Raw genomic sequence first — 18,294 nt, forward strand, 5'->3', positions numbered from 1 at the left:
GGCCGTCGTGCCTCAAAGAGGTAAGACCTATGTCACTTCGCGCAGCGCTCCGAATTACGTAAAATTTTAATATCCAATAAACGTTGAGTCGTAACTCCATTGAGTAGTAACGGAATCGGAGGTAAGCCTATGATGGTGCCTTCTTACAGGCCTATACGTTACGCATGTGTGCGTGTTTGCTAGGTTACGTCATGCTACGTCGAAATCTATACTCTTTGTCAGTTACAACGGGTTAGGAAATTTCGACAGATATTGAAATGTATCGGTAGCTGTTTGGTATTTAGCCATCAGAATCTAACCGTAACTTTTTGCTTTATTTTTATTTGAAAATAAAATATCTATAAGAATATATTTTTTGCTTTTTTTCTATTGTAATGATAAAAATAAATCTAGTATGTTTCATGCTCAAATAATTTAAAATAATTGAATAAATATTAAAAACTAATTGATATTATTCGTTTTAATTATTATATTATTAAGTTTGTTTGAATAAAATATTTTATTTCAATAATACGAAAAGTTATTATATTTAAGTACCACTAAAAAAAGGTCTCTACTTACAAAAACTCACTTGCACGGGCCGGGGTTCGAACCCGTGACCTCCGGTTTGAAAGTCGCACGCCACTACAATTTCACATAAGTAATTTACAATGACATGATACCGTGGAAAAAGTGAATATTACAATGTACTGTGTTACTATCATTTTATAGTTTATTTTGGCTTGACAAGGAGGAATGAGAAAAACGTGCAGAGCGAGAGGATTAAATCTCTCTGTCCCTTTCTTAAAGTAGCCAATCCTAATTATGACATCTGTTTTGATATTAATTTTTTGAACATAATTTGTCGATGTTCTTTTTTATATCATCGAGAAAGATTTTTATTAAAAAAATGTGTTGAATATATATGTTTTATTTATGTTTTTTTGGCATAAATTTCATTACTTTTGACAAATTTTGATTGTGATGACAAACGATTTGATGTGATGTGTGAAACGAACCATGTGATCAACGATTTATCTAATAAAACTTCATTTAGTCAAAAAAAATAGTTGTCTACTACCGGGTGGAAAAAAATTATGGGCCCTGGAGGGAAAGTGCCTTAAAACCTTAAGTTTGCTCATTTTACTTAAATGAAACATTATTGTTTTTTAAAGAAACAACTGCATTCAAAGATTTTTGAAGTGTAAACTTCTTTAGCGGCGCTAGGCACTTTTTGAGGTGGGGAAAAAATGATAAACTCGAGACAGCGTAAGGCGATCATGTGACCGTAAGGTTTAGATGGCCAATCATTTAGATGGAATTTAAATCAATAAAGAAAAACTCAATGACATTACATGAAAAAGGTTATAATCTTGTACGGGCTGAAATACGAGGATCTCACAGTATTATAACTTTATATCACTCAAATATAATTAAATAAAGCTACATCTTGATGAAATCGCTAATAAAAGTGAACTCTAGTACTGGTGAATAAAACTCAAAATATCATGACCAAATATATTTAGATGCGAGGTCTGCAAGGTAACTTTACAATTTCTATTCGAATTGTAACAATTAACGCTATAAATTTGAATTTCGAATTTTACACAAGCTCACTGACCAGCAATATCGGAACCAAAAGTTTTCAATAGAAAGGAGGATGGGTCAATTATACATAGTGCTGCAGACATTTTGGACTAGTCATTGAGTTTTCACTTCTGTCGGCACTCCCGGAATGCAACACGTTGTTTTTTTTTTAAATTCGCTTAGTCGCGCCCGGGAATAGAACCTACTTTTTCCACACTGTATAAAAGAACACAAATGCTTTTCTTCTGGTAACTTAAATGTTCTATCTATCTTGGTGATATGTCAATGCAATCAAATAATCTGAAAAAATTATAATAACCCAATTTATGAATTCCGTTCCTTCAGAAAAATGCGAAATGTACGTACAATTTTTAGGGATATCGTACTTTTCCCAGAGACAAATTTAGTTGGCTAAGAGACATTTTTACTGATTTGGGGTCTGTACTAAAAATCTAACATAATATGATAAGGACTTAATCGTTTTAAGCTCAAGAGTGAGTTTTCCTAAAGCTTTTTCTAAAAAATATGTCTTTATTAACGTTAGGAGTGCACTGCAGCATGTCAAATGTATGCCAAAATGTCAAGGGAGAGAACAATAAATTAAGTTTCAATTCCACTTCCACTCATCAGCAAAGAGATATAAGTATATCAGCAGTTTAAAGTTATTTTAGATTACAAAATTAGCGCATCAAAAAAATCAAAGTGCATAGAAAAAAAGTCTCCTGAGTCGTAATAAAATTGATGTCTCTTGGGTCACCAGAAAAGTCACCAGGGAGAACGATGACCCAAATCACATTCAAAAGAAAATGTAAATTTTGTGTACTACCTACGAACATTTTTCAAAAAACTATGTTTTTATAACATATTAGACCCAGGATAGATCTAATACCTCTTTTCGTACCCCGGATAAAATGGTCGGCGACTAAAAAAGTAACTGAAACGTTACGTTATTAGTTGTACCCTTGCCTTCGTTGCGATATGTTTGGTAAGTCAGGAGACTTAAAAAATGAGCCATGATTTTGGGACATATTAACAAATATTTTTTTTAATAGGTATATATTAATTTTAGCGGACTTTAATAATTTACCAGTTAAATTAGATGTAAATACCTTTTTAGTTAATCGTTAATATGATATATTAGTAGCAGTAAAACACTTTATTGTACAAAAAGACACATAAAACTTGAAAAAACACACATCCTTCGTATATGGTAGAATATATTTTTCACACTTATAAGTAAAAACCAAAACCGATACGCGATTGGGATACGCTCTTTTTGTATGGGATACAAAAAAAATTTATCCTGGGTCACCAAGAAAAATCGACATATTAAAATAATTCAGTTCGTTTTTAAGTTCTAGTCAGATTGACTTTTTGGTTATTTGAGATAAATTACAATAACGCTTAGATTTGAAAAACATGATTTTCTATTTTGTTACGATCGACCCGGGTAATAAAAATACGGCGAATTTGTACTTTTGTTTGTTGTCGTTGTAAAATGTATTAAAAAATAATGTAGGCACCCCTGACAATTGAAATTCAAAATTATCCAGAAAAAGCGGCCAAGTGCGAGTCGGACTCGCCCATGAAGGGTTCCGTATTTAGGGGATTTATGACGTATTAAAAAAAACTACTTACTAGATCTTGTTCAAACCAATTTTCGGTGGAAGTTTGCATGGTAATGTACATCATAAATTTTTTTTAGTTTTATCATTCTCTTATTTTAGAAGTTACAGGGGACACACACACACACACACACACACATTTTACCACTTTGGAAGTGTCTCTCGCGCAAACTATTCAGTTTAGAAAAAAATGATGTTAGAAACCTCAATACCATTTTTGAAGACCTATCCATAGATACCCCACACGTATGGGTTTGATGAAAAAAATGAGTTTCAGTTCTAAGTATGGGGAACCCCCAAAAAAAATTTTTTTTTTCTATTTTTGTGTGAAAATATAATGCGGTTCACAGAATACATCTACTTACCAAGTTTCAACAGTATAGTTCTTATAGTTTCGGAAAAAAGTGGCTGTGACATACGGACGGACAGACGGACAGACAGACAGACAGACATGACGAATCTATAAGGGTTCCGTTTTTTGCCATTTGGCTACGGAACCCTAAAAATGAGTGTTTCAAAAAGGCACCCTGTATTCATTACATACCTAAATAATCTCTTATTCAATAAAACATATAATTACTAAACACTGTGCTTTATTTCAAATAAATGCAAATCGATCGGATAAAAGATATTAATACCTACCTATACAACAATGAATACGAGTACAGTCAGCTGCAATAATATGTTACACACCGAAGGCCGTTTTGCGGTAGATCATGTTACATCTTATTTGTAGAGCCATAAGAGCGTGTCACATATTTTTGCGGCCGTCGAAGAGTAACATATTATTGCAGATGACTGTACCTATGAAAAATTCGAGGGTTAAAAAGCATTTCAACCAAAGCATTTATAATAATAACGACTATGGACGCCTGCAACCCCAGGGGTATTGTAACCCCATAACAATAAGGTTGAAATTTGCATTTAGTGACCGCAAAGTCAGGTGAGCGTAATCAAGTAGGTAAATCTGTTTTCATCATATTTTATCAAAAATAATCTCTTTTCTGTTCTTGTGCTATTTTCTTATTATCAATACTCTTAACTTATATGCTATATACGCTGCTGCTTCTATGCTGTTAACATCTTCCAAAACAACAATAAATATTCAGGTTTATTAATTAATTATTTTATTGTTTGCTATTATGAACAAGGAACAACGCCATCTGTTTAAATTTTTTCCGAATTTAAGTTTCTGGCCGACCGCAGCGACCGCGTATAATGGTAGTTAACTTCTGTAACGTTAGATGGTGCTAAAAGGTCACACAAACTTCACGTGCGGCGCGAAGCGTTTCCATGTGTGCGTGTTAGCGGGGAGGGAAGAACTAGCGGGCGTGGTTTACGAAGCGCCAGACGCGGCTGCAGTAGGCCCTTAAGATATTACGTCAAACATTTACTAAAGATACGAAATGAATCGGATATGTGAGTTACGCTATAACTGACATATACGCTAACGTCTACGTAATTTACTTTCTATGCAAGTCGCTCGCACTACGACACGACAGAAAGTAAGCTACGTTCTCGATTGCGTTTATGGGCGTTTTTAGGGTTCCGTAGCCAAATGGCAAAAAACGGAACCCTTATAGATTCGTCATGTCTGTCTGTCTGTCCGTCTGTCCGTCTGTCCGTCCGTATGTCACAGCCACTTTTCTCCGAAACTATAAGAACTATACTGTTGAAACTTGGTAAGTAGATGTATTCTGTGAACCGCATTAAGATTTTCACACAAAAATAGAAAAAAAAACAATAAATTTTTGGGGTTCCCCATACTTCGAACTGAAACTCAAAAATTTTTTTTTCATCAAACCTATACGTGTGGGGTATCTATGGATAGGTCTTCAAAAATGATATTGAGGTTTCTAATATCATTTTTTTCTAAACTGAATAGTTTGCGCGAGAGACACTTCCAAAGTGGTAAAATGTGTCCCCCCCCCCCCCCCCCCCCCCCCGTAACTTCTAAAATAAGAGAATGATAAAACTAAAAAAAATATATGATGTACATTACCATGTAAACTTACACCGAAAATTGGTTTGAACGAGATGTAGTAAGTAGTTTTTTTTTTATACGTCTTAAATCGCCTAAATACGGAACCCTTCATGGGCGAGTCCGACTCGCACTTGGCCGCTTTTTTTTTAAGTTGACCCCTACACTTTTTTTTCAAATTTGGGATTTTTTATGTTATTTCTACTCAAAAGCACGAGCTCTTTCTATCCTAATAGGAGGAAAAAAGTATCCTAAGGTTTTTATTTCCATTCCGTCACCGTTTTTCATAGACTTTGTATGGCGGTCGCGGAATGGAAAGACCGAAAAATGTATGGAAATTTTGGGACACTTTTTTTCTCCTATTAGAATAGAAAGAGCTCGTGATTCTGAGTAGAAATAACATTAAAAAAAAACAAATTTGAAAAAAAAAAGTGTAGGGGATAACTTTAAAAAAAACGCCCTTATGTCAGTGCCAAATTGGTGGTAGCCACAAAGGCAACCCTCCTAAATAGTAAGTCGTTAATATAAAAAAGCGGCCAAGTGCGAGTCGGACTCGCCCATGAAGGGTTCCGTATTTAGGCGATTTATGACGTATTAAAAAAAACTACTTACTAGATCTCGTTCAAACCAATTTTCGGTGGAAGTTTACATGGTAATGTACATCATATATTTTTTTTAGTTTTATCATTCTCTTATTTTAGAAGTTACAGGGGGGGGGACACACATTTTACCACTTTGGAAGTGTCTCTCGCGCAAACTATTCAGTTTAGAAAAAAATGATATTAGAAACCTCAATATCATTTTTGAAGACCTATCCATAGATACCCCACACGTATGGGTTTGATGAAAAAAAAATTTTTGAGTTTCAGTTCGAAGTATGGGGAACCCCAAAAATTTATTGTCTTTTTTTTTATTTTTGTGTGAAAATCTTAATGCGGTTAACAGAATACATCTACTTACCAAGTTTCAACAGTATAGTTCTTATAGTTTCAGAGAAAAGTGGCTGTGACATACGGACGGACAGACAGACGGACAGACGGACAGACAGACAGACAGACATGACGAATCTATAAGGGTTCCGTTTTTTGCCATTTGGCTACGGAACCCTAAAAAAGATCACTTATAACGCACATAAAAATTTATCACAACGCAATCATACAAAACTCACTTTAAAATCATTAACGCCCTTCCACAAAGAATTGTATCCGTCAATAAAACGAAGGTGTGAACCTTTAAAGGTCCCTAGGTACCTTTGCGGTTGTTTACCACCCTTTACACGGGATTTTGGGATAATAATAAATAAAGGTTATATATACATCCTGGGGTTACCCTATTTTAGTTAGCGCTTATTGCTATACGCTTATAGGTTATTATCGGGTGTAAGTTTCGTGATTTGGGTCAGTGAGTTTTAGGAACAGGTATTATAATAATATATAAGTGTATTGGTAACAACTGTGGGCTTTAGATACAGCCTTAAGGCATTTAAAGATAATTCGGTGAATTAATTTCTGACGTAACACGGGTAAAGGTATCATATGGCGGTTAGCGCTTACGCTATTATAACGCCGCTCCAATACTATTGCGGTGCTATGCGACGTAAGGGCCAGCCGCCATAAGGTACCTTTTTCCCGTGGAACGCCACATTTGTACTGTGTATGGCGTATGGCGGTGAAATCGGCTAATGGTATTGCTCTAAAAAAATGTATCGCCGATCACCTTAACTAACCAAGCTGTCGAAGCTTACAAGAAGCTTCATTTTATTTCCAAAAATTAACATACAACGTTTCCAAGACGGAACAGACACAAATGACGGTTCTCAGAACGAAATCGAAATGAAAACAAGGTAAATATTGACAGTGATCCTGCGGCGCCCTTTTGGACTGTATTAGGGTCGGGCATTCAAGCGCACGAAGCGCGCTCTTACATACAGGCTTTATACTGTAGGGTCGCGCGAAGCCCGACATTCATTAAGCTAAGCTAAGGTATTCGACTAAATCCACAATCACTTCCGAATGGCGAGTAATTCCGAAAATCACCCATATTCTCATCGTAACAGAGTCCATTTTCCACCCAACTTTCCGAGAACATCTTACATAGTTTTAAGTTTTAACCTGTTAATGAGCCTTAGGGTAACATTCCATTTCTGGCCGCAGCTGCACTACTGGTACTGAACGCGTCGGTGTTACTGTCAATTTCCATAGTAAAATGAACAATAGTGCAGCTGTCGTTGGAAATGGACTGTCACCTTTAGGGCTCATTTAGACAGCGCGAACTCGCATGCGATTTTAGTTACTTACAGGAGGAGTTGAGGACTGACTGGACTGAGGTTACATCAATTCAGCCGACCGATCAAATGACGCAATGTAATGAAAGTCACATGCGAGTTCTGGCACCGTCTAATACTTGGCTTTTATAAATTACAGATACAAGTTTTTTTGTTATTTGTTACAGACACCACCGTGAACCTGTACTCGCTAGGCTCGCACTCCGATGAGCCGGACGGGTGCGGGGCGGGGTGCGCGGGCGCACTTCCCCCGCCCGTCGCAGCGCTCTGTGCGCCCCGCCGCTTCCATAACCTACACGTAAGTTGAACTATATTTTATATAGGGATGATGACACATGATGAATTTTATAACAAAATCTAGTAAAATAGATAGCAAATGAGCAAATTATCACAATATTGTAGACATAAAAAAAATGGAAATAATACAAAAATACAGCACCTGAAAGTTTCAAAATTAAAGTTTCTTTTTTACTTTCACAAACGAAATAAGTAAGGATACCATTCGATTCCTTACATTTTATCCAAAAAAGATTGTATAGCAACTATATACCTACACAAACGCAATATTTCACCGACAAAAATGCAATTTTCTTGTTTTGTTCATACTTCAAGATGCGCTCTCAGTGACCTTGACGTCACGTTCACATAGCGATTTGTTAGGGGCGTTTCGCGAGTGAAGTACGATTGTCGGACTTTGACTATCATTTCTGGCTTTTGTATTGCTCTATTGAAATGGGTCCCATATAGACATTTGATCCTAAAAGCAAACCTGATTGATTGATACCATAAATGAAAATTTGTCATGTAGCCTCTTGTAAGTTATAGTTTGTCAAGCAGGATTTATTAGTAGCAGTGTAAAGCAAACTAAAGTATGGTATCCCTAGGAAACAAAACAAAACATTTCCACAGATAAGATATAAACGACAATGACACGCGATTTTCGTACAATTCGAACGAGTTGCTAACCCGCGATTTTCTGCCGCCTTTTTCTACTGACAAGATTTACTTGACCAAGTACATTAATAATGAAATATATTCTCACTATAGGTACTAACATAAATGAGAAACAAACCCCTTGATTCGATATTTAAATTTATAGATAGGTACCTACAGACTTTAATGCACAAACTGTTCCTCGCAGTCTGCAAAGGAACAGAACTCGAGAACCGGCCCTTATACAAAGTTTCCGATTGAATATCGACTAGGAAATTAGACTTGCTTTAAAGAAAAAGGTATTATCAGCCAAATGAACGCAGAGTGACATCAATCTAACAAAGTCCCCCGCCGCCGCGTCAGGCTGTTTTTATGTTTGTTCACGATAAACTCAAAAACTCATCCTTAGCGTCTATTGCAGACGATTTATGGTGTAAGACATTACACCGCCCGGGACGGAATTAAGGAAACGCAGGGATGCCCAGCTCACCTGCATTACCCTCTCGACTTCACTGTCTTAACCCACAGGAAAAGCGAGCCAATAGGGCTGCAGAAATCCACCGCTAATTTCAGGTTGGACCCTACTCGCGCCTTACGGAAACTCCATTCCGGGTTTTATTTTGGAGTATCCTTCTCCTAGATGGATTGCAAACCAATGCTAAGAGGACCATCTCCCCTGTGACGAAATACCTAGCTTCTTGCTTCGTTTGTGGACTTTTTTCGTTTGGCCAACGTTTGGTGGCCGGCTTTAGAATAGCGCCAACCCTAGGGGTGTCGTAAGAGGCGACTCAAAAACTAATGAACGGGTTTTTATGCGGATTTCACCTATCAATAGAGTGATTCTTGAGGAAGGATTAGGCATTTTTTTTCTACTCTGCCAAGTTAAACCTTTTAAGGAATTTAAGGTTTCGGCTCGGCTTTACTAAAGTCTACTTTCTGTGTGTGTTTTTAACATGCCTTAAATAAATTTTCCCTTGATTAAAACGTGTAACTTTGTGTCCTTTTTGGGGTTCTGACCCAAAGGTTAAAAACGGGACCGTATTACTAAGACTCCGCTGTCTGTTTGTCTGTCCGTCTGTTTGTACCTCATAAACGGTGATAGCTAGACAGTCGAAATTTTCACAGATGATGTATTTCTGTTGCCGCTATAACAACAAATACTAAAAAGTACGGAACCCTCGGTGGGCGAGTCCGTTAGGACATTATGGAACGAAGCGGAGTGATTATTTCAATACAGAATTCCCTTTGCAGTGCACTTTGCTCGTTAAAGATGGAACCTGGATGGGAATTCCTACGAAATTAAGTTATATTTAACTACCTGTGAAAGTTTTATAAATTTCTAGGACAATTTTCTTGTAAAGGATGTGTCGCCGGAAGTTTTCTAAATTGGGTAATTTTCCGTAAAGAAAAGTTTCAGGTACTTTACTTGCGCGTATATATTACAATATTACTGAATAATCGGTGAAAACTAGTTTTAACTGTTCAGAACAGAACCCCGAGTTACCTAGATAGGTGAAAACCGCACGAAAATCCGTTCAGTAGTTTTCAAGTTTATCGCGAACATACATACACACAAACAGACAGACGCGGCTTTGTTTTATAAGGTGTTAATTATAGTCACACCTGAACTGAACGAAGATACTTATTCGAGTCAGCTTAATTAAGACATAGCTTTGTTGGTCACTGGGGTCTCGTTGCGAGGGTCCCGCTAGCGTGGCTATTTTGTTACTAGTTTCTGTTTGTTTTGTTATACTACAAGACACCCATATGCCTCTTGTAATATTACGTGTATCAAGTATGTTTTTCCATTGTCACCTACTTTGAAAGGGAGCGTGAAGCCAGGACATTAAAGATAAGATAAAAGATAGTTTATTCAAGTGGGCATAATTACAATGCGCTTATGAACGTCAAATAAAGCTAGGTAGACCGGCTCCAACCCTACACCTCTGCCCCGAGAAGATTTAAGTCCCCCCTCAATTGGAGGAGGGTATCCCAATATGGGACCGGCATCAAACTCGGCGGGATACATCTTTTCAAAAAAAAATACATCTTATAAATTACATGGAATAAAATAATATTTGTATAAATAATGGACATTATTTGTAATTGTCATATTTTAATATGTACCTATGTAGTAAGTAGGTACTTAAATGCCGGGATAACGTGAGGCTCACGTTATCCCGGCATTTTGCCACGGTTCATGGAAGCCTAGGTCCGCTTGGCAACTAATCCCAAGGATTGGCGTAGGCACTAGTTTTTACGAAAGCGGCTGCCATCTGACCTTCCAACCCAGAGGGTAAACTAAACCTTATTGGGATAAGTCCGGTTTCCTCACGATGTTTTCCTTCACCGAAAAGCAAGTGGTAAATATTAAATGATATTTTTCGTACATAATAATTTCCGAAAAACCTATTGGTACGAGCTGGGGTTTAAACCCGTGCTAGGCCACCAGCGCTTGTAGTAGTTACTTAGTTACTTATGTAATATCTAAGTGAAAAAACCGGCCAAGTGCGAGTCGGACTCGCGCACGGAGGGTTCCGTACCATCAACAAAAAATAGAGCAAAACAAGCAAAAAAACAAGGTAAAAAACGGTCACCCATCCAATTACTGACCCCGCCCGGCGTTGCTTAACTTCGGTCAAAAATCACGTTTGTTGTATGGGAGCCCCACTTAAATCTTTATTTTATTCTGTTTTTAGTAGTAGTAAAATTCCAACTGTCTAGCTATCACGGTTCGTGAGATACAGCCTGGTGACAGGCGGACGGACAGACGGACGGACGGACGGACAGCGGAGTCTTAGTAATAGGGTCCCGTTCTTACCCTTTGGGTACGGAACCCTAAAAATCATATAATTACGTTCTAACATCCTTTGATATTCACTCGTAGTTTCTCGTTGGCTTCCAAGCTTTCTCAAAGTTTACTCGACCGCCGTATCTCAAACTTTGATGCCGCAAGTTTATTTCGTATTGAAAACTTATTAACTTTATTCCTCAACTCTAAATTACTTGTGATATACTAAGTTTGACAGAATAAAGGCGTTGTTATATTAATGTTAATCAAAATTAAAATTAGCTATATTTATTGGGACGCAAGAGAAAGAAGAACTAAAATAAATACTTAAAAAAACATTGTCTAGATCTAGATAACCTAGGTCCGGTCGCTGCGTAGGGTTCCCACAAGGGGACTATTTCTCGAACGATATTAGACTTATTTTATTAGTGTGTTGCCATGGTAACTCCTACGAATTTCCAGTTCATGGATTAATAATATTAGTCTAGTACCTTTCGAGAAATGGGCCCAAGGCTGGCTGGATTTCCACCTTAAGATCGCTATAACCCAAATCCTCTTATACATGGGCCATTTTATTTAAAGTTTGTTTACTTACACGTTTGTTTTTAATTTGTGGATTTATATGTTATTTCTACTCAGAATCACGAGCTCTTTCGATCCTAATAGGAGAAACAAAATGTCCCAAGGTTTTTATTCCCATTCCGTTACCATTTTTCATACTTTCTATGGCGGTCACGGAATGGAAAGATCTAAAAATGTATGGAAATTATGAGACACTTTTTTTCTCCTATTAGTATTAAAAGAGCTCGTGATTCTGAGTAGAAATAACATAAAAAATCCCAAATTGAAAAAAGTTTAGGGGATACTTTAAATAAACTGGCCCACGTGTGCTGAAAACGCCTAAACCTACCTAATTATTGTTTTATATTGCACTCGTGTTTTAAATAAAAATTGAAGCCGTAAAATCTGCTACTTACAATAAATATTAATACATACCTTAACACAAGCTTCTCGCATTTCAAACGTTTTTGTTAATGACAGAGCAAAAAAGGGTTTTAACCATTTTGAATAACATGTGGCTGAAAAATAAACGAACATTGAGATAGTTAACCGCCTTGCTTTTATAAAATAATAATATATGTCACATTTAGTTGGATTCATTTTATTCATTTCGTTTCATCCATTCGTTTTTATAGCAGCCAGCCTATTATGGATAGCTTTATCCATCTTTATCCACGTGATAAAATAACTGTCACTGTTTAACACCGTGGGAAAGAAAGTGACGGACACCGTTTTATCACGCTGTCACGTAGACATGAACGACCATCATATCCGTACAGGACGTAAAGCGCCTGTGGAGTTCTTTACAATTTCATTGGCTAGCATGATTGGGACATATTAAAGTTGTACAGTCGCCATTAAATATATTGGAGCGGCCAAGGTGCTTAAAATATCTGAACACGCACTCTAACGCCTCGACAATACAGGTTGGACACTGGAGGCCTTGTTAATTTTTACCTTCGTACGTATGTGACATTTATTTCGGTTTACTTACCAGGGATGTTGCGGATGCCGATTTTTTGACATCCGCGGATGCGGATGCGGATGCGGATATTTAAAGGCTCACATCCGCGGATGCGGATGCGGAGGCGGATGTCAAGATAGGTCCATAAAAAACGTCAAATATTACATTTTAGTAATTTTTATTAAAAAAAACCGGCCAAGTACGAGTCGGACTCGCGTTCCAAGGGTTCCGTACATTAAGTCCAACTCACGCTTGACTGCTAATTTCCAATAGGTTTTTTTGGCTAATGACTAAATTACCTAGCAGTCTAGCACTTACGCCGATGCTAAGACGTTCCTGAACCGACCTGTTCCACATCCGCATCCGCATTAAATCCGCATCGATTTTATGCGGATGCGGATGCAGATGCGGATGTTGAAAATAATGCGGAAGTTCCGCGGTTGCGGATGCGGATGCGGATATTCGCAACATCCCTGTTACTTACGTATAACTTAATTACCTATACAACTTAACAATTAAAATATTATTTAAATTAAATAAATAAGAAGGAATGGAATGACCCCCGTATAGTCATGTCATCATGTGGCTTGTCCAACAGGTCTCCATCGCCAATTCGCCATACAGCGTGGTAACGCTGCCAGCGTGATGGGGACCTTTGCACCCGGCATGGCTCAGAACGGCTTTTAGTTCTTAAGTTTTGTAGAGTTTTGTACGTGTTTCTATTACTGTAATAAATGTTTTATATCTAGATACAATTGAAGTAAATATTTTATTAATAAATAAGTTCCTAAATATACCTTACCTACAGTATCTTATCTTATACCTTTAAACGAGCAATTCTTGTTTATTTATTTATTTATTTATTTATATATAATTATATATTTCGGGGATCTCGGAAACGGCTCTAACGATTTCGATTAAATTTGCTATATGGGGGTTTTTGGGGGCGAAAAAGCGATCTAGCTAGGTCTTATCGTTGGGAAACCGCGAATTTTTGAGTTTTTATATGTTTTCCAAGCAAAGCTCGGTCTCCCAGATATTAAATATTAAACTAACCTATAAAGAACCTAATCGCAAAAATAATGCCCCGTCCAACAGTTTGGCCTGCGGCATGGATTGGACCTAGGATTGCCAACTATTTTTTGGTGGAATATAGTATTTTCCAGAATAAGGCATCAAAAATATAGTAATTTCAAAAAAATATATTACTTTTAGATAAAATACTAAACATAAGTGTAAAATACGTTTAATCGGAAATGTAGTATTTTAGCGTACTATATATTTTTCCAAAATTATATAGTACAGAGAGCCAAAATATAGTACAATACTATATATTATAGTACGGTTGGCAACCCTAATTGGGCCCCATTAGCGGCCATTACACTGGCGGACTAAGTTTCATGTAATTTTAGCATATCATTTTAAAACCGTAACTGCTATTGTATGATAGCGGCTTTATGGCGGTAGGTTTGTGTGACTCTTGAAGACCCGAGGCGAATGTTAAATTAAGACTCTTGTGCCTTCCTCGGCGTATTGCGTAGCAACTGATCTCTCAAAGGCAACATTCCATTTTCGACATTCACTCAGTTCAGTCAGTTCATTCACTCCATTTAGTTAATTTTCAAGTTATATATCTAACTGCGTTTATATGAAAATATCTGGGTAACCGAGTTTCGCTCGGAAAACATAAAAAAACTCGAAAATGCGCGTTTTCCCAGAGATAAGACCTAGACCGAGATCCCGAAATATATATATATAAACAAGAATTACTCGTTTAAAGGTATTAGATAGATTAGATATCCTTCTACCTTTGTTATTAGGTAAAGTAAGAGTAAGCAAGTGATTAGTTTGTTAGGTATAAATTACTTAATGAGTTGACTAGACTATTTGCCACTTCGTTTTCGGAATCACCCCAAAGCACCAACAAGTAAATTCCACAACATTAGTATACATTAAGCAAGTCCTTTATATTCATTTCAATCTCGAAAGGTGGCCCTGTTCCACAAAAACACTCAAAATTCATATAAACTCCCTAAGGGTCCTCAAACTTGGACGTAGCATTACAAATATACTTATTCACAAAATACCTGGAAAAAAAATGTTTTCAATGGAGTTCAACCTAATCTAGACCCTATAGCAGTACGGTTAAGGCCGAATATCCTTTGGGCTTTCGGCAGTACGATAAGCAAATAAAATTGTTAAGTCAAACAAAAACATTTTTCATTAGACGGGGATTCGGGAGGGGAGTCTTTGAATTTAAAAAGTTAATTTGCAATTAGATGCTGGGCTCGGATGACAGGTGTTTAGCCGGTTGCCGCGAAAACAAGCGGGTTATGATTTTAACAGCACCTATTTAGGCGTTATTCATTAGCTTAATTATCTTTTTTCTACTCCCGTACTTTTATTTATCATTTAAAGGGTCGTGCACACACCTTTAAAACCCTACCTTATAGTTGTCAAGACAAGTCTTTAGTCTATGCCCCAAAAAAGAATTTGTGCATACACGCAGTATCTTTTTGGCGATTTTACGATACTTCGTGTAATGACCACTTTAAAAATATTGAATGAAATACAGTGTTGCCAACCTTATTTTAAATGTCGTCTCTGACAAATAAGTGAACCATAGACATGTTTTTTTTTTAAATTTCATTCATTCATTCTTTTCCAGCCCGTACCCTCCATTTTTGCTACTTCTTAAATTAAAAATATTTAATATTGTTAAATTTACATTGTTAAATTTTATTTCAAAGTAAGTGCTTGGTCGTAGAAAAAGTATTGCATGCAACGTTGTTTAACTGAGTCAAAAAATACTCGTGGCGTCTTTATTAACAATTTTCGGCTTCGCCTCAAATTGTTACTCACGCCACTCGCCTTTTTTGACCTCTCTTAAACAACGGTTGCATAAAATACTATTTTCTACTCGCGGACTGCAATGCTTGAATTAAGACGTATACCAAAATGAAATCGCATACTTTTTTCACTATGGGACCCCAACTCAACTATAATATTCATTTCGATACAGTTTAGTCAACTATAATGAAATTGACCAATCGAAAGCTGTCTAAAATTGAATTTAGTGCGGAGCAAGTGCCAGGGCCTCATGAGTTACGAGGTGTCGTTGACCAACCGGCCGGGGGGCGAGGGGCGCGGGGGCCGGGTCGCGTACGAGTATGAAGGTATCGCGGCTGCTCGCGCATCTTAGCTGTATACTTTAGGTTTTTTACCTACATATATGATTCTTCTACTAGTTTTAAGTATTTTTTTTGTTGACTCGTAGAAAAAGTATTGTATACAATAGTGATATAATCAAGCTCTTCAATCTCGTACCTTACTTAGGCAACTCAGCAAGCTTCGTTGCCTAAACACGGTACTCGACTAAAAAGCTCTCCATTATATCACGATTGTATAAAATACTATTTTTATTCTTAATCGGTGGCAAACAAACATACGGTCCGCCTGATAGTAAGCAGTCACCCTGGCCTAATATGAACGTCTACGAATCCAGGGGCGATACGTGCGCGTTGCTGACCCTATAAAGACCTGTAGACCGTACCTACACTCCTTTTTGGTAGAACCCCGTCCTGTACGGTAGCCCTTCGAGAAATAGGTTCGACTTGTCAGAGCATTCGTGTTTCCCATATGTCTTTACTAACGACTCGCCCCGTCTTCGCACGGGTTAACAAATTATACATAAACCTTCCTCTTGAATCACTCTATCTATTTAAAAAAACCGCATCAAAATCTGTTGCGTAGTTTTAAAGATCTAAGCATACATAGGGACAGACAGCGGGAAGCGACTTTGTTGTATAGGTACTATGTATGACGTGGAGAGATAGTCAGAAAAAGAAGATGACGCTCTAGAAATATGGTGCTGAAGAAGAATTCTTGGCATAACCTGGACACAGTTCCGTACCAACGTCTCAATTCTCCACGGAATGGTATTAAACTGGTCTCTCTTTCATCGTCCAGTGTCGTATTCTCACTTTCTCACATATAACCCGTCGAGACGATACATCTGTGGAACGACTCGTAATGCAAGGAGAAGTCGAAGTCACAAGGCGCGATACCAATGCGGTGGACAGACCTAGTCAAATAATATATTTATTTCCCGACGTTTCGACACAGGTTTCACTGGTCGTGATCGCGGCTGACTAATGTCTAGGGCTTGCAATTCGAATATTCGAATATTCGAATTTGTCGAATATTCGACCTGTTTTGATATTCGAATATTCGGCCGCTCAGGTTTCGAATATTCGAATATTTTTTATTACTATAAAAAAATCTATGTCATCCGCTGTAGTTACAGTGTCTGTGTGTTTTACGGGTATTTACAGTGAATGAGGAACGGTAGGTACCCAAATACGAAGGAAATCATATTTTTACTGTATTCCTCTCGATAGACTTCGTGAATACAGTGAAACCTAACTCAATTTAAAAGAAAACGAAATCAAAAAGTATGTTATTTTCACGGTGCGTAAGTTTTAAGTTAAAGGGTCATTCTGTATATTCAGTACAAGCGTACGTTAAGCGAATTTTTGAAGTCTAAGCCTTGCCACTTATCGCAATTCTCAAATTTAATCATACCAAACCTGCCCAACTTGGTAATCTAACCATGCACCTTTAGCTGACGAATAATCCACCCAGTACTCAACTAACTTTTTCCCTTAAATATTCCAATATTATATAATTAGCCGACCATTAGGAATAATAACTTGCCAAAACAAATAAAGTCAATAAAGATTCAAAATACAATGAAATTAAAGGCCTTTTTACAGGCCTCTGAGTGACAAGTTAATTTAAATCGGAAAATAATTACCTACTAAAAAAATATCTTACATACGTGTTTGGATGGTTAAAGTTATATTATTTCACGCAACGACGCATTTATAATAAGTTTTATCTACAAATATTAAATATGTCTAATTTTGGCGTTTTACTTGTTTTTATAAATGTGGGCATCTTATAAATAGTAGGATAATAAAATCTAGTCAATTAAGTGGATTTCTGCCAAATATCCTTAGTTTAAGCAATATGTGAAAAAAGCTTTTGAATAAAACGATAATAAACCGATTTCTCGTTCCTTTTCTTATTTTTTATAATATTCGAATAATTATTCGAATATTCGAATACGTCGTCAGAAAAAGTCGAATATTCGAATATCTGAAAGTTTCGAATATTTGCAAGCCCTACTAATGTCCCAGCAAAATGTCAAAACAGAGATTTGTGCAGCTACCCGACGAAAAGTGTATGAAAAAGTTTGGGGTAGACATTATAATGGTTTATAAATATAGATAACCAGTTACCAAACCTGGTTAACTGGGTGGAACAAAGGAAGAATGCACTCATTGGACAACTTTATGTCAAGAAGGGAAGAATGATGACGGATTGTGAAGGTTACCACCGGCCCTGTACGACTAAGATGGCCGGCTCTTTATCATTTGTCACCATGGCTGTCACGTTCTAACAAATATGTATGTGCGAAAGTGACGCATAGCATGACAGGGGATAAAAACGCGACCATGATAGCTGGTCTGATTTGTATTCCTCTGTAAAGCTTACCTCTCAGGTAGGTAGCACTTCAACAGGATT

General features: G+C 37.1%; 1 protein-coding gene and 1 long non-coding RNA gene across 3 annotated transcripts in view; one reads left to right on the forward strand and one right to left on the reverse strand.

The window, feature by feature from the left end:
* The window catches only part of LOC134660882 (adenylate cyclase type 6-like), a 284,528-nt gene that overhangs the window by 183,390 nt on the left and 82,844 nt on the right, over positions 1–18,294 (forward strand). The window contains exon 5 of the mRNA XM_063516728.1: positions 7,624–7,754. Within this exon, the coding sequence (XP_063372798.1) occupies positions 7,624–7,754 (131 nt within the window). The remainder of the gene's footprint in view (positions 1–7,623; positions 7,755–18,294) is intronic.
* LOC134660963 (uncharacterized) overlaps positions 1–18,294 on the reverse strand; it is a 230,232-nt gene that overhangs the window by 115,594 nt on the left and 96,344 nt on the right. The window lies entirely within an intron of this gene.

Source organism: Cydia amplana, chromosome Z (genome assembly GCF_948474715.1).
Source record: "Cydia amplana chromosome Z, ilCydAmpl1.1, whole genome shotgun sequence".
Lineage (NCBI taxonomy): Eukaryota > Metazoa > Arthropoda > Insecta > Lepidoptera > Tortricidae > Cydia > Cydia amplana.